This window comes from Fukomys damarensis, unplaced genomic scaffold (genome assembly GCF_012274545.1).
Source record: "Fukomys damarensis isolate Sample0158 unplaced genomic scaffold, DMR_v1.0_HiC HiC_scaffold_26, whole genome shotgun sequence".
Lineage (NCBI taxonomy): Eukaryota > Metazoa > Chordata > Mammalia > Rodentia > Bathyergidae > Fukomys > Fukomys damarensis.
In genome coordinates this window covers 18,942,506-18,964,417 of record NW_022900938.1, presented here as the reverse complement: position 1 = coordinate 18,964,417, position 21,912 = coordinate 18,942,506, and the positions used below count along the sequence as shown (strand labels likewise).

The 21,912-nt window shown below is 33.3% G+C and overlaps 1 protein-coding gene across 1 annotated transcript in view; it reads left to right on the top strand.

The window, feature by feature from the left end:
• The window catches only part of Agps (alkylglycerone phosphate synthase), a 163,636-nt gene that overhangs the window by 25,067 nt on the left and 116,657 nt on the right, over positions 1 to 21,912 (top strand). The window contains exons 2-8 of the mRNA XM_033756298.1: positions 5,784 to 5,873; positions 7,415 to 7,505; positions 10,230 to 10,350; positions 10,443 to 10,517; positions 15,398 to 15,469; positions 17,946 to 18,025; positions 19,548 to 19,628. Of these exons, the coding sequence (XP_033612189.1) occupies positions 5,794 to 5,873; positions 7,415 to 7,505; positions 10,230 to 10,350; positions 10,443 to 10,517; positions 15,398 to 15,469; positions 17,946 to 18,025; positions 19,548 to 19,628 (600 nt within the window). The 5' untranslated portion in view covers positions 5,784 to 5,793. The remainder of the gene's footprint in view (positions 1 to 5,783; positions 5,874 to 7,414; positions 7,506 to 10,229; positions 10,351 to 10,442; positions 10,518 to 15,397; positions 15,470 to 17,945; positions 18,026 to 19,547; positions 19,629 to 21,912) is intronic.

The window sequence follows — 21,912 nt, the reverse complement described above, 5'->3', positions numbered from 1 at the left end:
TTATTTATTATTATTATTATTATTATTATTATTATTATTATTATTATTATTATTGTTTGTTTTTTTGAAGCAGGGTCTGACTGTGTAGTTCAGACAGCTCCGGAACACACTGCATATCGTAGGTTGGTCTCAAACTCACAGTGATCCTCCTGCCTCAGCCTCCTGAGTGCTGAGGTTACAGGCATGTACCACCACCCCCAGCACAGCATTAATTTTTAAAAATATTTTTTGGTGAGGATTTTTTCCTAAAAGAATACATAAATTATTGCACTTGTAACAAGCTCTTCAAGTTAATTTATCTATTTGGAAAGGAATTACTTGTATCCTCAGTTTGAGGCAGTGTATAGCTGCACTGTAAATTTAAATTTTACTTGTTGAGTTTTTAAAATTTGTAGTACCTGTCAGCTTATGATTTTTAGGATTTTGAGAAGCATCTACATTTTAAATTAAAGTTAGAGTAAAAACGGGCCAGGGATTTAGCTCAGTGGTGCTGCACTTGCCTTAGCACAAGGTTTTGAGTTTGATCCCTGGTACCAAAAAAAAGAACATATGTCTTATTGATCAAGTCTTGATATCTTTGTCATCATTTTTTATTTTTTCACTTCCATAATTTTTGCTAGGTTATCCTGGTTTTGAAGTAAAAAAATGTATGACTGATTTTAATTGGCACAAAAATTCTGCTTATTAAACTACCTATGGGATTGGTTTGGATTTAATTGATACTGAGGTTGGTTAGCTAGAAATCCACCATTGAGGTTTAAGTTTCATAGGTTTGTTTTTACTTTTCAAAATCTGAGATCATATGATCTTTAAAAAAATTTTTTTTTGGTACTGGGGATCGAACTTGGGACCTTGTGCTTGCGAGGCAGGCAGTGGCAGCACTGAGCTAAATCCCGGCCCATAAAAATGTTTTAAACCAAGAAAGATAGGCAAAAATTTAGTTGTCATCTGAACTAAGTTGCAAAATTTCTTTAAAATAGAATTTTGATTGTTGAAAATTTATTTTTAAAAGATTATTAGCTAGTTGAACTTTAAAAAATTGTTATCAAAGAAAAGAATTGTTATCAAAGAATGACAGTAGGCTGGATCATTTTTCTTTTTCCTTTTTTTATGTGACAAATACTGTAGTTGGAAATGGTGGTAAAAACTGCATTTGCAACCAGATACTTGAAATTTATTGCTAGTAGAGGAGTAGTCTGCTGATTAATCTATATGTAAACAGACTTAAAAGTGAAGTCTCCTATTGTAAGACTAAAAGAAAGAATCTTAATGGTCTTAGTAATAATAAGGCCAAATCTAAATATTTGATTTAAAGACTGCAAAAAACTAAATAAGCACAGGGCATATATCATAGGAGGATACTGCCACCTTGTGTATTTGCGACGCTATTTTATGTCTCCATTTTGTTACACCAGCTGATAATGCTTTTGCACCATTTTGTACCATGATCAGATGTGTAAATGTATGAAAAGATTTGTTTTACTTTTTTATGCATAAAGTTAAGCAAACTTTTTTTTGTTTTGTGTTAGGAAGGGTCTTGTATTTTGAAGACATTAAATTTGGTGTAGTTAGCTCAAAGAATTAGAATGGCTGAGAGATCATACTGGTTAATTAACCTCTGGGATTAGTTAAGAATTGCATCCTTTTGTTTGAATCTTATCTATAGTTGGAGATTCTTTTCTTATTCATTTCAGTGCTTGCAGTGCTTTAGGATTGTTCTGAATGGCAGAATTCATTACATTATAGGTAGGTATTAGGGTATCTGGCTTATTGACATAGCCATTATTTTCATTTTTAAATGTTTTTCTTCAGGTCAAATGCAGGATGACTACAATAATAACATTAATGGTGTTTTGAAAAATATTGATATGGTGAAAAAAGGTCTCTTCAATTATTTTGGTTACCTGAGGGGATGACTTAGTGGGGGGTTCAGATATTGCTTCTTAGGAGATGAAGATTCATTCAGGCTTGTATGCTCACAGCTGCTTCAGTTGTGTGACCAGGGTTCTTCCCAGAACACTTTTTTTATTTGATAAAGAAGCAACTGAGCTGGGTGGTAAGGATCTTTTCAGCGTTTGGATTCTATAATGTATAAAATGTTACTCCACTTTTAAAATATTAATGCTAGGGAGCTGAGAATGAAGCTCAGTGGTAACGTGCTTGCCTAGTATATGTGAGACCCTGGATTTGATTCCCCAGCACCACCACCACCACCGGAAAACAAAAAAGATGTTAATGTAACAACTTTCAGTGTACTCATTATACTGTTCTAGGGGAAGTTATTTTAAAATTTAGTGTAATCATATGGTTTAACTATTGATAGTATAAATAATTTGAAGGAATACATATGTATAAAAGTTTAAAACTAAAACCCTAGGAAATTTACCCACTTTCATCTAATAATACCTGAGGTACTTGGAGGCACCAGAAAATTGGTTGGGAGATAATTTACATTTTAATTATATACCTTTAATTGTATTCTCTGTTGGGCGCAGATGTTTCAAATACCTACCTTTCGTCTTCTAGGATGACCCTTAAAGTTGGTATAGGTAAGGGGCCTGTATTGTAAGTGTGCTTTCTGTTACCATAACAAATACCTGAGAGGAAAATCAACTCAATAAGAGGAAGGGTTTATTTAGCTCACAGTTTTGGAAGTTTCAATACATGACTGATTGGCCTTGTTGCTTTGGGTCTGTGGTGAATCTGTATATCAGGGGAGAGAACTTATACCTAATGGCTGGAACAAAGAGAGAGAGGAAGAGACCAGAGTTCCAAAATTCCCATTCCAGGGCATACCCCCAGGGAAATCTGAAATCTCTCCCTAGGCTCAGTCTCTTAAAGGAGCCAGAGCCTCCTGGTAACAATACAGCTTGGTGGCCAGGGCTTAACACTTGGGCCTCTGGGGAATTTCCAGATCCTGAGTGTGGCAATAAGGAAGAATTTTCTCATTGGGGTGAGAAAGAGGAAAGGTGCATTAGCCTACACTTGAACAGTTGGAAATTCTTTCTGATATGACTCAATTTGGAAATATAAGGTCAAAGATGTTTCACTATGAAATCTCTTCATTTCATAGTGTGTAGCAGCAGATATTTCCTGCTCATTTGATTCATTTCCTCATGCTGTGCTAAGAGAGCTTTTGTGACTAGGTTTAGCTTTTTACTTTGAAGACATCTAGGAATAATGTTTTCAAATTCTAGGAATAATTTTAAGGAAAATATTCTTCATTGTTAATCTGTGTACACATGCCAAATTTAATATATGATTTCCCAGTGCTTCGATGTTGTAATACCAAAGCAAAATGGCTACTTTGGTAATTTTGCATTTATTTTGTATAATGCCAAACTATATTTGTAAAATGCAAAAAAACCCCTCATGATGCATTTTTAAATCTACTAATTAATAAATGCATTCATATGTAAAAATCTGTGCATGTATTAGAAAACGTTAAGTAAATATGTTAGTTTATTAAAATATACATTATCCCAATTAAATCATTATGGAAATGTAATAAATTAATAAATTACATTTCATACATGTGAAGACCATTTAGTCATGAGAGAAAGCAAAGTAGAAGATAACTTAATCTGCTTTTAGAACTGTAATCTTGGTGGGTATGGTATTACACTCCTAGTCCTAACACTCTGGAAGGCTGAGGCAGGAAGATCACAAGTTTTAGCAATTTAGCAAGACCCTGTCTCAAAATAAAAAATGAAACCAAAAAGGGCTAGGGATATAGCTCCGTGCGAAGGCCCTGAGTTCAACTCCCAGTAGCACACACATGCACACATCTATGAAAATGAATGTGTCCGTGGTGACATTATTCATAAGATTTTTCTGTAGAGATTTTCTTTGAAATGTTCTTCCAAACCTGCCTCTGCTGTATGGTAAGAATGTTTTGGGATTAGAAGAAAATACTGGGCATTACTTTGTGATTGACTCATCTACAGTGTAGTCTCTGGATTGATTTTCTTGAAATATTTTGAACAGTTTGTTTTTATATGAAGACTGCATGTTTAATTATATGGGGATTTAGCTTTGAAGAACATCCTAGTTTCTTTGTTTCATTTTTATGTATAGATGACATTTTAGTACACATTTAATTACCTGCATCTGGTTCAGTTGTTTTATGTTCATGTTCCACTTGTTTGAAAAGCCTTTGAACTAGAACAAGAATTATGATTATAATAAATTTGCCTGTCAATTATTATTTTTTCTTCCTTAAGAATTATGAAAACTGAAAGGACACTTTCTTTTGCGGGGCGGGGGTTGAGACAGGGTCTCACTATGTAGTTCAGACTGACCTGGAACTCACTATGTAGCCCAGGCTGGTCTTGAACTCACAGCGATCCTCCTGCCTCAGCCTCCCAAGTGCTGGGATTACAGGTGTGCGCCACCACGCCCGGCCCTTGAACACTTTCTAATGAGTGAATCTTTTTTACTTTTAATGTTTTTAAAGAGTTGAAGTGTCTAGCCAGTTTTGATGGCATGTATCACTGCACCTGCTATTTTTAAGATTTAATGCATCCAGTGACTTTATGGATAGAGAACAGTTTTCATCAAGTTATCTTCATCATAAACTGCATAGCTGAATTTGCAGTGAGAAAATTTACTACTAGTTCCTTTTGGTAGCCAGGATTACACCAGGGTATGCTGCGAAAACCTTTAATAAAGATGGACAGACACTATTGTTCAATGTGGTTGCTTGCTGTATTTTGTACAGTGTTTTGTACCTTTCTGTTCCTATATTGCAAAATTGAATGATTTTTTAAAATGAATGATTTTAATCAATGACTGAATTACTGATTTTTTTGAAAATGATTTTTAAAGCTATGAAATATTGGTACTTTAGGAATTAAAAATAGCATGTTTTGGAATATTAAAAATAGCTATAGTCATTAACTGTTATATAGATCAAGGTAAAATTTGCTAGTTACATGGAAGTTGAAGGATTTGGAATGTTTATAAACCCATCACTGAGAATTTTAATCTACTTTACTAAATGTGTCTATTACTAGTGAACCTATCTTGTAAATTGACTGTCATTATAACATATGATTAACGACTGATTTTTCTTTTTTTAAATTTATTTTTTTAATTTAATTCAATTTATTGGTACATTCCAGGTAGATAGTACAGTTAGTTACATTCATTACTGGGATCTTGTACCTTTACATGCCAGGTCTTAGAGATTTTTCTTTTAACAAGTGCAAAATTTTGTTTCCTGTTCAAGTGAATTCTTAGTTTTAATTGCAAAATTGTGCGGGGGGGCATCCTGACATTTAAATTTACTGATATATATGAAATGAAAGATTTGAATTTTAAGGATATCATCTTCCTTTTTCATATTCTTTCCTTATTTATTTATTTATTTATTTTTTTTTTAGTTTTTTGAGATCGGGTCTCACTATGTAGTTGAGATTGACCTGGGACTCACTATGTAGCCCAGGCTGGTCTCAAACTCACAGTGATCCTCCTGCCTCAGCCTCCTGAATGCTGGGATTACAGGCGTGCACCACCACATCCCCGCTTTTCTTTCCTTTTGAGTGCATTAAATCTGTTGGTTGTAGCCCTCAATGATGCATGTGTGGCTCATCAGAATGATTCTATATTGAGAAATATTAATATGTAGATATTTTAGTATATATTTATTTCATTCAAGTGGTACTATATTAGTGGGCGGCATAAGGCCTTTTAAATAATTGGGAAATTTAATATTCAATGATGTACTGTTTAGTTTTGAAATCGTCAGCATAGGTCTTATTGATATATTTTCTTTTCATTAGGCAAGAAGTCATGAAATGGAATGGATGGGGATATAATGATTCCAAGTTCTTCTTAAATAAAAAGGGCCAAGTTGAATTGACTGGGAAAAGGTAAGCCTGCTTTGTTTATTCCTTTTAAACATAAAAATAGAAAGAATAATAACAAAACCAATATTTTGCCATAATTTCCTTTTTCTGTAATATTTTAAATTCTGACATTATCATGATCCCTGTAAATGTTTTTTAATAAATAAAACCCAATGAATATAAATAGTATTTTAAAAATTAGTTTCTGAGATACATTAGGGAAGAAATGGTAAAGCTTGGCTTTTCACAATCTTTTGAAGAAAAAAATAAATTTTCTGAATTTAGAAAATCAACTCTCCTTTTAGAAGTTCCCCATTTCTCTTTCTTAGAATTTTGAAGGTGGTACAGTATTTCTACTGTTTGAAAGGGAATAGGTAGTCACATGTATTTTATTTAATTAGCCCAGTATCATTGTAAGCATAAGATGCCTGTAATCCTTTGTAGAATACTCTAGGTAATCTAGTGGTTTCGAGTAGGAGACTATTGCAGTGAGTGATTAGCCACAGAAGATGTTACAGATAACTATACCTTAATGAGCTCCGCAGTCTCAGAAACTTACTTTAGATCTTACTTTCGATGTTCTGGCACTTGATTTATCAGTTTTCCTGGAAGAAACCAGGCTGTTGAGAACTGACCCAAGGGCTACGCCTAGAACTGATACATAGGCCACACTTCTGAGAATTTTACAAATTAGTGTCCTAGTATATTCCTTTACAATAGGTTATCCCTATTTCAGGACTGTCCCTGTTATCAGAGAACAGAATTTGCAATTCACATACTGTTTGGAGAGTGTAAATTCAGAGCAGAAGGAATTTGATGGTTCCAGTAGAGATTTTTATCCAGGCAATAGTAGAACTGGAGAACTTTTCTGCTTTTTTTAGACATTAGAAGACCATTGCCTCGCCACTTTTACCAGAATGGATTCCTTAGAAGGCTAACTTTGCAACTTGACTCAAGGCTTTTCTTTTTAAAAAATCAAACAATTAATTTGATTGACTTGAAACTCGATATTCTGTCCCTTTGTAGTGATGAGCAGCTGAACTGTTGGTTCATTTCTTTTAGCTGGGCTGTTTGGAAGACTCTAATACATATAGTGGTTCAGACATGTGTAATTCAGAGTCAGCCAGACATTTGGACAAAATTGATACATCAGTCCCTCTCTCACTCTGATTTGCTTGTATGCTTTCCAGATGTTGACATCAAACACTCTCCTGGTTGTTCGAGTCAGGAAAACTTGGTTTTTGGTGTTGTTATTACCTTTCATTACCAGTGGGGACTTTCCCTCAGGCTAACACCTGTTTAAAAAACAAGACAAAACTGGAAACTCGCAATGCTTTTTTTTCCCCAAAAGTAGGACAATCCCATTCCTCGTATTTTTGTCTGCTTTGGTCTGCCTATGGTGTTTTTAGATAGCTGGCTTTTGTTTGTTGTTTTATTTTTATTTTTGTACAGAGTGTATAGTTATAGTTGAGAAGGTTGCTTCAATAGGAGCTTTTGGCCACAATGGGAAGCAGAATCTAAATTGCAAATTTAAATGAAATACTTTGCTCTTTTTTGTACCTTAGGTACCCTCTTAGTGGTATGGCTTTACCAGCTCTTAAAGATTGGATCTGGAATACCTTTGGAACAACTCTGGACCATAAAACTACCTCTAAAGTAAGGAAATGAGAATGATTGCTAACAAGCTTATCTGTGTTTTTATCCCAAATTAATTAGGTCTATCTTTGTGATTGGTTGTATTTGCTTTAATATGATTGTCACGGGGCTTTTGTTAGGAAACTATTAATGTTGGCTTTTTTACATTTTCTGGGTGAAGTTTTTTAGTGTTACAGATCTATATACTAATTTCAGAATTTTTATATGAGATTTATTTGGCATAATTTTTTTTATCTTCTTTGATCTTTGGCTATATTGGTTTCAGAAGTGGGAATAATAACTTCTGCCTCTCCCAGGATAGTAGTGAAGTGCCAATTACTATTTGTTGAAAGAACTTTGTTACAAAAGTTAGTTTTTAAATGATAACATTTTAAAATAATAGACTGACAGTAGAGTGCTTTAATTACATTTTTTTTTTTTTTTTGATACCGGGCATTGAACTCAGGACCTTGTGCTTGCAAGGCAGGCAGAGGAACCACTGAGCTAAATCCTTGATCCCTGTAGAGTACTTTAAAATAAAAATATAATGTTACATTTACTGTATTACATGTAGACTATTCGAAGATATAAAAGTATAAAAATTTGATTAAGATATGAATGCACCTGGCTGTAATCTCAGCACTTGGGAGGCTGAGGCAGGAGAATCGCTGTGAGTTTGAGACTAGTCTGTGCTAGTGAGTTTCAGGTCAGTCTCAACTACATAGTGAGATCCTACCTGCCCCCCCCAAATATGAATGGTAAGAATTTTAGTTTGGTCTTTTGGCTGGACTTTTCTGATAGTGGGATTAAAAAATAAATTGAATACATATCATACCAGTGAAATATTTAGTATTTTTTACATTGTTCTTTGTGTTGTTTTGCTATCCATAATATATTCTACCCATCTCTCAAACTGGATATAAGTTCCATGACTACAAGGGCTGTGTCCTACATGACATTCTGCACTGTATCCAGCATGGTATTCAGAGGGATTGGCAGTCAAAGAATACTTGTTAGATTTGTTTTTAAATCTATAGTTATTTTAGTCCATGAATGAAATGACATAACTGAGTAATTAATTCTTATCTCCTCGAAGTAAATTCTTGTAACTTTCTTTTTTCATCTTGTAAATTCTTTTTCTCTTTCATCTATCTGTGATTACTTGTTTTTGATATTGATACAATTAACATAGTGTATTCACAGTTTTCGCTACTTTTAGCTTTTGAATCCTTTTCAATTTTTTTAATAACTTATGATATTAATTGATATACATTGTTGGAGTTCTTTTGGTCATTTCTTCCTACTACAGGATAAATTTTACGAGGTCAAGATTTCTTGTTTTCTGCTTAACTCATTTCTGTGTCCCTACGCCCTTGAACAATACCTAAGTCATAGGAAGTACTCAATATTTATTATATGAATAAATGTAACTTAGTAAGAATCTATTATAGAAATATATTTTTTCTTATATATACTGTTGCTTTTTTTTTTTTTTAACAAATACTGTATCATAGCTTTTTTTCCCCGTAGATTTGATATGCTGGAGATGCTATTAAGTGCTTTTCATACACACGCAGAGACACACAATGGCATATATTACTTGCTTTCCTTATAATCGCCCTACATATTTGGTGGTGATAATTGCATTTAACAGTGACGATAACAAGGCTCACAGAAGTTGAATGACATGCCCAATGTTACATGGTTTTGTTGAGATTTAGATTTCCAGATTCCTGTTTCATGAAATTAAGCATCAAATTTAAAATGATGTCATGAGTTTTAAAGCCTGTAAAATGGTTTTATGACTTATTGTAAACCTTTCTCTTAACCATTTATAATGGTTATTGAAGAATAGGAAATGATAAATTTTATGTGCAAGTAAAAAAGTAGATAATGTAAATCACACGTAGATTTTAAACCAGTCTCCTTAATCTGAAATTGAAGATTTGAGACTTTGTTACCTTACCTTTTCTTTTGTTTGTTTTTTGAGACAGGGTCTCATTATGCTGCTTAGTTCAGGCTGGCCTTGAACTCCTGGAGATCTTTTAGCTCGGCCTCAGTGCTGAGATTACAGGCATGTGCCACTACACCTGGCTTTATCTTACCTGTTCTTTTTCTTTTCTTTGACACAGGGGATAGAACTCAGAACCTTGTATTTGCAAGACAGGCCGTGGCACCACTGAGCTAAATCCCTAACCCTGTCTTACCTGTCCCTTTTTTTTTGGTACTGGGGATCAAACTCAGGATCTGTGCTTAGAAGGCGGGTGCAGAGCCACTGAGCTAAATCCTGGGTCCTCTTACCTGTTCTTGATTTCAGGTTTCTTTTTTTTTTGGTTTTCTGAGACAGAGTGTCACTATATGTTGAGACTGACCTGGAGCTCTTTGTGTAGCCCAGGCTGGCCTCAAACTCACAGCGATCCTCCTGCCTCAGCCTTCTGAGAGCTGGGATTACAGGTGAGTGCTACCACACCCGGCTTTATTGCAGTTTTGATTGCAAAGTAATTAAAATGTGGACTATAGAGACAAGGAGAATACATAGGGCCTCTATAATTTATGTTATAGGATATGATTAACCAGGTGTTTTACAATTTGCAACTGTCAGAAAGTTGATTTTTGTGTGTATTACTTGTTATTTTCTTGTTCCTGTCTTTGAATATAAAAAAAAAATCTACACTTTACAGTCATTTTCTTTAACAAGGCTATTCAAAATTTATTTTTTAGAAATAAACTACCTTTATTTTCTAGACATCCTTAAATCCTAGTGATACACCTCCTTCTATTGTAAATGAAGATTTTCTTCATGAACTTAAAGAAACTAATATTTCATATTCACAAGAGGCAGATGATCGAGTATTTAGAGCTCATGGTAAGCTGTTTTATATTATATTATATTTACTTTTAATTAAAAAATTTTCTCTAAGATGTTTTTGCATTTTTCTTTTTCAAACCACAAAACAGGTCATTGTCTTCATGAGATATTTTTGCTCAGGGAAGGAATGTTTCAGAGAATTCCTGATATAGTTTTATGGCCAAGTAAGTTGCTTTTCCTTTTTATATCATTAAATTAGTATTGTTGAATCTTAGGTGGTAAAAGCAGTGTTTGCAATATATAATTTGTAACATATATTGTAAAAATATTGGTAGCTATATTTTTAAGAGTATCAAAATTCATGAAGCCTTTTCTTTTTAAATTATTATTAGTACACATTTATTATACAGAATATAGACTTCATTGTGACACTTTCAAACATTCATATAATAATCTTTGATCATAACTTTCCCCAATGGAGCCCTATCTTAATCTGATTGTCCTGAACCATTAGCTTTAAGGATTCATTTTGTTATTGATGATTAAGTCTTCGTATTTGTAAATAATTGTATTTGGAGGTCAGTAGAAAAATGTATTTTTGGTTGATTTTGAAGCTTAGTGGAATTATCAAATATATGATATATTCATATATAGAAAATTAACCTGATTGGGTTTCTGTAAACAAATAGTAATTTGTTAATATTAGTTTGGGCTTACAGGCACGGTTAAATGGTAAAACATTATTGAAAATAAATAAATGTATATATATATATATATATATATATATACACACACACACACACACACACACACACACACACACACACACTTACTGCCTTTGAAGTGAGTAAGTTTTGAGAAATTGGATTTGGCTTGAGATAGAAGATGGATCAGCTTTCTGTTGTTATTTTCTTTTTTTTTTGGAGACGATGGATAAGCTTTTTGTTGTTATTTTTTTCTATTTTTTTGGAGACAGGATCTCACTATTCAGTTTAGGCTGACCTTGAACTCACTGTGTAGTTGAGGCTGGCCTCAAATTAGCAGTAATCCTCTTGCTTCAGCCTGAGAGTGCTGGGATTACAGACATGGGCCACTACACCTGGCTTCTGTTGTTATTCTGGTCTTTGTAGGATTAAGTACTAAGTATTTTTTTTTTAAATTCATCTTTTTAGCAGGTTATGTAAAGCAGGACAAGTATACTATTTTTTACTATCCATGATTGCATTTTTTAAAAGTTTCATTGATTTTTCTGATCTTTTTTCTCTTTAGATCTTCTTCAGAGTACATAGAATATTTTTAAAAATACTGAGTCATTCATGCACTCTCAGATCTTAGATAAGATACTTCAATTTGTAGGGACTACTTGAAGGAAAAATGTTTTTGAGCTAAATCCCCGACCCCAAAAATGTATTTTAATGTGGTTATTCAGAAGAGGTAAGATAACAGGAGATAGATTCAAGAGCATATGCAACAGAGATGAAATTTAGTTTGCTTATACTTAGAATATATATTCTTCTGTGCATTTGGATAGTTAGAAAATAATTTTTTGTCTCTTTAGTATAGAAATTTAGTTGTTCATAAGTTTAGTTGTTTCATACCATAAAATAGAAGTAATATTTTTGTTTGCCTGCTTATTTTTCAGTATTTTTACTTGAAGAAATTATTGGACTTGGAGAAAGTTTATTCCATTTTTTAACTGGCAAACAGGAAAGTAAAACTTAGCAATTTTCATTCCCAGAGAAAACTTAATAAATCATCCTTTGATATAGTTTGAGAACTTTCAAGTGTGCCTTTTAGGTATTTTCTTTATGTTTGAATATTAAAATACTGAAAATAACCACGATCTGTGTCTTGCTTTAAGAAATCCAAAAAAATTTTTTGAAACCTCATATTTAGGAAACAGATGAACGTAATCACTTACGACAAAAGAATTTTGTGCTTTGTAAAGTTCTTCACATTTGTTTTGGTTTTTTAAAAAATATTTTTCCTTATCAATTTCCAGTTCAGTCCCCCTTACCCAGTGCATATGTGGATTGTTACAATAGCTTTAAAGGTTTTCAAGTCTCAAGTTTCTTGACCCTTAACACCTCCTATATGCTCTTGGAAGATGGATTTTTGCAAAAAATTCCTTTGCTGGCTCGTTCCATACTTTGACAATATATTAAATGAATGGTGTATTCCTGGATGAATCAAGTTTATAATTCTATTGAATCTCCTGGTATAAAGACCTCTTATAGTTTGTTTTCTATCATATCAGTTTGATGAGGCCTTTATTTAACTTTAATGTAAATTTTCTCTTACAAAATCCAAGTAAGTTTTCCTGTTCATGAAGGCAATTTTTGAGGTAGTGTATTTTGAGACAGTGTAGTAATTTAAAGCAATTCCATTGAGTGGAGGTAGCCTTCCCATGTTACATTTGCATACGCACATACCACTCCCACTCCGAAAGAAATTTGTTATAGTTGACTTTAATCTGAATTGCTTTAACAGGATGTGTAGGAGTTAAGAATTAAGACATATATAACTGCTGTGATTTGAGGTCACCTTAAAGGAAAATTTTCACCTTTAAGACATTTATCCAGCATAGGTATCTCTCATACTTTTCATTGATACCTGAAACCCACAAGTTAAAGGATGAAAGGTTTATTTTAGCTCACAGATTGTAGAGGTTTCATCCTGTAGTTGGCTGGATCCAAGGCAGGGTGGCATACAAAATGGCATTGTAGAAGAGAATAGTTCATAGAATAGCAAGCAGGAGGCATCTGGAATCACAATGAGAATTCCTTTCCCTTTCATCCCATCCAGCTACATGCATATTGGTTGGGGCCACTTACACCCAAGGTAGGCCTTCCCATCGTCCATACCTAGAACTGTGCTAAATCAATCAGTGGACTAATTTAATTCTTAATACATATTCATACATCCTAAGTCCAGCCACCTCGGAAAAGCCCTATCTTATGGGCACATGAGGCTTTAGGAGGACGGTCTACATACAATCCACAGCAATGTTTTACCTTTAGTTTGGATAGATGGTTAGTCACTCATATAATGCATGTTTTTCATGGTAGATAGGCTTAGCAAGCTTAAAATCTTCTTTAGCAATAAGCATGTTTTAGAAATTACTTCATTTATTTAGTATTTATGCACAATTTTCAGTGCCTAATTTCTAGAATTTTAGGCCTGTAGAAATATAGGGTAGGTATTGTTTTAGGTGCTGAGGATAACAGTGAGCAAAACAAAACAAAAAAATCCCTGTTCTTAGCTGCCTTAGGATTTAGTAGGGGGAACAAACAAATATATAGCATTTGGATAGTGATAACAATGAAAAAGAGTGGATGCTGGGTAGAACATGTTATCATGTTTCAAATAAGATGATCAGGTATGTCTTTTGGTTAGGTGATATTCATAGAATGTAATTTTGCCTTTTAAAGATTTTTAACATAAATTTTAGTGTTTTGTTAATGCATAATTTATAATTTTTTTGCTACAAATAGTAAGCTTTATAAAAAGAATCTGAAAGCTTGCAAATGAATTTTCATTAAAAAATTAGAATGGCTCAGTGGTAAATGTATGTTCAGCATATGTGAGAGTTTGGGTTTTATCTCCAGCATCCAAAAAAAAAAGATAAATGACATATATTTCTAGCTTTATGTGAACCCAAGAAATAATAATAGTGACATTTATTCAGCATTAGTTTTGCTTTCATAAATGTATGTTTGTATGTTTAGTTTTCTTAGCATCTGTATTCTCCAGGATCCTACCAGTTAATACTAGACTTTTAACATAGCTTCTTTGCCTCAACTCTTTCTCTTCCCTATTGTCCCATATTCTGTTGGAGATTGCTTTTTCCAAAATAATCTCTTTGCCATGTCCTTTTCCCTCTAAAGAATATCTACTAATGTTCTGTGCCAGTCAAGTTTTAGCATGTCTTAGAATTTAAAATCTTCCACAGTTAAATTTTCATTATTTAGATAACTTTGGCACTAATAATGAAAACCTTTTTGCTGAGTAAAGTATAAAGAAATTTCTCTGCAGGTATATTTTGTATAAAATTTTAACCTTAGTTTAAAAAGCAGAATAAAGGATAAGCAGCAGTGCCAAAATGAGTGGATTCATGTAATGAGAAACATGCTGCATACAATAGTCTGTAGACATTTGTTAATTTTAAAAGAAAATTTATGATCCTTATAAGTAAACCTAGCAGACACTACTTAACCAAATGATTAAAGTTAACATTACCATTACCAGAAACATGATGCATCTGTATCATGTGCCTCCAGAAGTAATGTTCTGAGAAGGGTACAAACACTACTGTGGAATTCTTGATAAAATATGTGATACACACACACACACACACACACACACACACACGCACGCACACATATGTATGTATATATGTGTTTTATTTTTGGTACTGGGGATTGAACTCGGGTCCTTGAACTTGCGAGGCAGGGGGCGGAACCACTGAGCTAAATCCCTGGCCCTATATATTTTTATATACATAGTTTAATCTTGAGTAAACATGTGCAAACCCAAATTTAGAGAAATATTCTGTGACATAACTGACTAGTATTCTTCAAAAATGTGGTCAGGAAAATCACAGATAGACTCAAGAAATATTTATTTTAATTTTTTTTACAGTGCTAGGATTGAAACCAGGGCCTTATGGCATTAAAAAAATATCTATTTTAATGAAAATATGATAGCTAAATCAATGTGTGAGCTTGGATTTGATATGCTGATCCAGGAAGGGGGTGTTAATGGGACAACTGGCAACATTTGAGTGAGGTCTATAGCTTAGTTAATTGCTTTGTATTGTGCTCATTGGTTGGTTCTGACTATTATGTAAGATATTCATGTTTGGAAATGTAAGGCGAAGGAAATCTTTATATTATTTTCATGGCTTTTTTATAAGTCAAATCATTTCAAAATGAAAGGTTGAAAAGAACCCATCTTTTAATATAGTTGTTTCATTTGTTAATCAGTGAGTAAATGAAAGAAAAATTTACATGCTAAAGAACTTTATAAATGTTTGTTTTATAAAAGGTTACCCAGATCTTAATCACATCCAAGTAATTAATTTATTTTCCTTTCGTTTCAACAGCTTGTCATGATGATGTAGTTAAGATTGTGAATCTAGCCTGCAAATACAACCTTTGCATCATACCAATTGGCGGTAGGTATTGTGCTTTTCAAATTGTAATGATGTAAATTTGTTCTATTTAAAATATTTATGTCATCCCCTGAATACAAACATTTTTGCAATTATGATGTGTTCATTTTCAAAAATTGGTTTATGGTGCTCATTTCTGTTCTAAGGAGTTCTATCTAAACTGTTTAAGACATAGTATAATTCATGGATGTTTTCCAGTATAGATCAGAAGCTGTTCTGTGATGGCTGATAAAGAAGCCGCTCCTAGACAGGCATGGTGGTGCAGGCCTGTAGTCTTCGTACTCTGGGAGGCAGGGGCAGAGGGGCAGAGGGGCAGAGAGGCAGAGAGGCAGAGGCAGGACAATTGCAAGTTTCACCTTAGGCTGGGCAATTTAGCAACTTGATGAGACTCTCTCAAAATACAGAATAAAGACATGCAGCTTAGCATTTAAAAAGGAAAAGTTCTTGCTGTAGTAATTACTTTCTTTTGTTTTCTTTTTCTGGTACTGGTGATCGAATTCAGGACTTTGAGCTTTCCAGGCAGGCCCAGTGCCACTCAGCTACATCCTTGGCCCAGTAATTACTTTCTAACCATTATGTTTATGGAGAAAATTTTATTTTTCAAAGGGAAAATATAATTGTACCCAGTTTTTTGAGAAACAGAGTAATCAGAAAACATAATTCAGATGAAAAGATCACCAGTATAGTAATAAATAAATAAATACTTTTAATACAGAAAAATAAGTTTTTCACTTTAAAATGAATTTGATTTCTTTTGATCTTTTATTAACTACATTGTTTTAACAACTTATTTGGTGTAATCAAAATATATGATTTGTGTTTAAATTAAAAAATAAATGATTATAATGAAAGATACATTGCATTAATACCCCTCAAAAATACTCCTTATTTCACGTGTATCCCCTTCTTGGCACACTCTGAAGCAGGTCTAGAAGTACTCGGTGAATATCTTTGATGGCACTGTCATGGATGCCTCACTGTCATGAATTGATTAAAACGTTTATTTCTGTCAAATAAAACATTATGGTGTGTCCTCATCCACCTTATTCACTGGGTCTGGTACCTTGTAACTTTGGCTTTTCCCCAAAGTCAAAAGGACCATGAAGGTAAACATTTTAAATTTAATCAGAGATCAAGGCAGCCATGATAGCGGCAACCAAAGACACTCAGGAAAGATGATGTATTTTAGAGCTGCTTCAGAAAGTGGGAAGAAAGAAGGAAGCCAAGAGGAGTATTTTGAGGGGGATTGATGGTAATGTATCTCTTACTGTGATAAATGAAAAAAAGTCATATTTTTCAGTCACAATATATAGCCAAGGGGTGTTACTTTCAGTGATCAAATTGGCATTGATGAATGAAAATGTGACCTCAGCAGTTCCCAGAGCTCTAGGTTCCCTTTTCAGCTGATATTATCTGTTGAATTCATGTAAAAGACGCTATAGTGCCACTCTGTATGAAATATTTTTCTGATTGTAAGTGACAGTACGGCAAATAGTAGTTGCTGTTCAAAGGTATTATGTTTGTTACTGGCAGTTCATGGTCTGATCTTGTGAAATTAAGCTGCTCCATACAGATAAACATCCCCTAGATAACCCCAGATGAATACTTCTCTTTTTAGGGACGGTGACCTCCACATTTTCTTCTACACAAAATATATGGAAGTACCAATTAAAATTTTATTCTGCTATAGGGTGATGCAGATCTAATTAAGAGTTGAGGGCTGGGATGTACCTCAGTGGCATTTGCACCTGCCTGGCGAGTACAAGGTCCTGAGTTCGATCCCCCATACAGGGGAGGGGGTACTGAAAACATTATTCTTTATTGGTTTCAAAAAACATTTTTCTTTTGTGGCACATATTAAGAGAAAACAGCAGTATATTGTTTAAACACGTCTATACACCATTCTATATTAAAATCACCTTTTCATAAAAAATATAAAAATTACATTTAAATGTATAGTCTAGACACTTTAACTTGTTTCTATTCTAGAAAAGCCCTTTTATATGAGAATATAAGTTATTATTTTAAATGCTAAATGAATCTCATAATTGAGGTAGAAAGGACTTACTGGTATCTCTAGTTGTGTATGATGACTCTTTTTCTATTTTTAATTACTTCACAGTAATCATTAGCTTAGAACTTTTCTGATTATGTTTTTGGTACGTGTGCTGCCAAAGTGAGCCACATAATTATGTTTTTGGAGTCCTACAAATTGCTAGGGACTTCACTTGAGTGTATCATGTCCAGGGGATAGAGCCATGTCCCATTACTTTCAGTTCCATAATACTGCTTCATTTTGGCACACAGCATAAAATAAAGGTGAGTTTGCTTTTAGTGTGTTACCTTTTGCAAACTATATTTTGCAATAGAAATAGGTGTGACTTTTTTACTGGGTTTAACTGTATATTTTTAGAGATTTGCCCTAGAAATACAGCTGAAAGTAAAAGATTAGATATAAAGTTGTTTCCTCTTTTGGCAGGAGGAACAAGTGTTTCATATGGCTTAATGTGTCCTGCAGATGAGACAAGAACAATAATTTCTTTGGATACTTCACAAATGGTATGCAATAATTTAAGATGTATTTGAAGATAGTTTCTGTTTAAAACATTGTTCTTATGGTTCTGCCTCAGTTGTCATTTTAAAAAGATCTGTTTTCTATTTTGTTTTATTTTTATTATTATTTATGGTTGACCTATAATTGTTTTATCATGTGTATTTTTATAATTAAATTTATTGGTACATTTTAGGTATACATAATGATCACATTCATCATAGGGAATTTGTATCTGTACATGATATATCTTGAGTTTTTGTTTTTCCCATTTCCCTATCTTCCCTTCAGGTCCTCTTCCCCTCATTTACAAAAGCTTTGTTTCCAGTTTTGCCTTCTTTTTTCATTTTGTTTTTAAAAGCATTTCATCATTATATATTAGCCTTATCTTCAGCTATCCAAAACTAAGTTCATTTACCTAAGGTACATATCTTAATGTTATTCTACCAAATTAGCATGTGAAATTGATCATTTGAGTATCATAAATTGGAATATTGACACATTAGGTAAGCTGGCTTCTATTATTAGAAACAGAATAGATAATAGATAATATTACTTAATTTTAATTTGAATAACCCAAACTCAATTTCTCTCCCAAATTTACACTAATACTGTTACTTTTTTTTTTTTTTTTTTTTTGGTATGGGAATTAAACTTGGGACCTTGTGCTTACAAGAAAGGCGCAGTACCACTGAGTGAAATCCCTGGCCCAATGCTGTTACATTTCTGTGTGAGGATTTGTGAAAGGTGTAATTTTAATGATAAGAGAATTTTTTAAAGTTTAGACTCATTGTTGTTTAAGAGTTGAGAATTGAACCTAGGGCCTTCACACTGAATTACATCCCCGCCATTTTTTAATTTTTTATTTGAGACAAGAAAGGCGCAGTACCACTGAGTGAAATCCCTGGCCCAATGCTGTTACATTTCTGTGTGAGGATTTGTGAAAGGTGTAATTTTAATGATAAGATTATTTTTTAAAGTTTAGACTCATTGTTGTTTAAGAGTTGAGAATTGAACCTAGGGCCTTCACACTGAATTACATCCCCGCCATTTTTTAATTTTTTATTTGAGACAAGATCTCACTAAGATGTTCACTTATACAGGATGGGCCTCTGCCTCAGAATACTGGAATTACAGGTGTGTGTCCCATCAGGTCCAGCTAAGAAGTCTATTTTTAGTAGTAGAAAATAATTTTGTATTTACATTTGTGTGTGTGTGTGTGTGTGTGTGTGTGTGTGTGTGAAGACTAGACAGTTACTTGCATAAGCTAAGAGGTGAAATTAATTCAGATTAATACCTGCATAAAGAAGAGTCTATTTCAAGACAACGGTACATCATATACTGCCTTTGTTGCTATATAATGTTATACACTGAAGGATAGGAGGAGCATGTTTCCCATGTGGTTGGTAGTGGGGAACCCTACTTCCTTGATCACTGCCTTGTAACTTTTTGCTTAGAATTAAGAAGTTATATCCTTTTGGAGAAAATCTTAATAGTTCCTAGAGGTGAGAATTCTGTCTTCCTTTACAGAATCGAATTCTCTGGGTTGATGAGAACAATCTGACAGCTCATGTAGAGGCTGGTATAACAGGACAAGAGTTGGAAAGACAGGTATGTTATCCCTTTTATTAAGGTTTTTAAAACTGCTGTGTCCTCTTTCATGATACATTCTTTCACTCAGTGAATTTGCTCAGCTTCTGATGTGAATCAGGCATTGAGCAAGGTATGGTAACAGCTTTTGTAAAGAAAAATAAGAGAGTTCAGTTTGTTGGTGCTTTATGAACCACTGTGTCCATCTTAGGTCATAGAGCCCTGTTTCTCCCTAAATTTTTACTAGAGCATGGAGAAAGATGTGATGTGATTGTTGATCTCATCTCTTTTGGTTTTTTTCCCTTCTTTCTTCAGATGTTTTTTGAAGTTGATTTTCTTGTGACCAACTCTGCTTGAAAGGGTTCAAAAATTGAGCTGTTTTATTTTTTACTTAATGCAGTAAGGTACAGAGAAATACAATAAAGCTGAACATTTTTACTGAAGAGTTGTCGAACATTTTCAAATAAATTATGGTTTTTACATAAGTGAAGATGAGGAGAGTTGTTAATTATAGCATATAATCATAGCTTAAGTGAGCAAAATGTAATATTTAGTGAAAAGTCTGTAAAAAGTCCTGTATTCATCTTCCATTGTGTCTGTATAAGGCATTATCAATACAACACTCTTTTAAATAATGAAGAATGGCCTTTTATACATCCAATTATATATCTAAGTTTTATCTTTTTTTTTTAAAGGTAAGAATTAATATTCAAGGAAGGTTTTCCCTTGAAATTTAAATGACAACTTCTGATAATTTTTCCTACTGGTTTGTTTCCCTAATTGCCAATGTTGAACTTTTTTTGTTCCTGTAGTAGACTATAATGTAGTTTCTGCAGCTATTTTTTCTCAGTTTAACATCTTCTTCATTAAATTTTTGTGTCCTTCAGTTTCTGATTCAAATGAGATAACCAGTTTAAAAATGTCCTGCCCTTTTCTTCTTAAAAAAATACAGTAATCGGGTAGCAGATTTTAATCTTTCTTAGCTTGTAAATTGCTTTGATTTTAATATGCATAAAACTTGAGGAAAGTCACTAAGGATCAGTTATGATTGGGGAATTTTTTTCAGATTTATTAAATCTTTGGCTGCTTTATTACTTAGCAGTCTGGGGATATGTGACTTTAATTTTTTCCTTAGGGTCTACATCACTAATAAACATCAGATTATCTTTCTTTGTTTTTTAAGAGCTATTACCTCTTACCAAACTTCAGCTATAATTCCTAGATGTGTGGGCTTGGGCAAATTACTATCCTTTATTCTATAGTTTTAAATTGGAGATGATCCTACTTCTTAAGGTTGTTGTTAGGATGAAACAATAAAGTAATTAGAACTGTGGTTCATTTCTCTTATTTTTATTGAGCATTATCTGTTTTATTCAAGCATAGTTTACTCTAAATATTCCCTTTATATGCTGAAGACTTCCAAATTTGTATTGTTAACCCAGACTGTAGAATCACAGACCTGGATATATAGTTTCCTAGTTGATTCTCCATTTAGATATTAGATAGACTTTATAAATTCAACATTGTATTTATTTTTATTAGTACATGTTTGTAGTACATAATGTTTACATTCCTTGTGCTGAGTTGGTATAGGTATATAACACCCCTTAATTCCTTTTTTCATCCCTTTCCTCATACCCATCTCTTGATCCTCTTACTGTTTGAGAAAGACCTATTTTCTTACTTCTTATTATCTATCTTTTATTTTGCTCTGAATTTAAATTTGGGTTTTTCATATGAGAGAAACCATGTGTTATTTAAGCTTGTGTCTCCTGATTTATTTTCCTTAACATAATCCCAAGGTACATCCATTTTCTTACACATGACCCAAGTTTATCTTTTTTTATGGCATAGTGCACCATTATTTGTAAATACCACATTTTCTTCAATTACTTTTATGATTATGATTATTATTTTGGTATCAGTGATTGAACTCCAGATCTTGTGCTTGCCAGGCAGCAAACAGAACCCCTGAGCTAAATCCCTGGCCCTCACATTTTCTTTATCTGTTATTTGCTGATGGACATATAGGCCACTTCTAAGATTTAGCTATTATATATATATATATATATATATATATGAATTATAAAGTTTAACATGAACGATAAACCAATACAATACAATTTCTAGAAGATACTATGAGAAATTATGTTTTTGAGGAGTAGGGCACTATTCCTAACTTAAGACACAACAAGCATTAACCACAAGGAGAAAGAAATTGGACTGAATTAAAATGAGAAACTTATACAAGCCAGATGTGGTAGCACACACCTGCAATCCCAGTGCTCTGAGAGGCTGAGGCAGG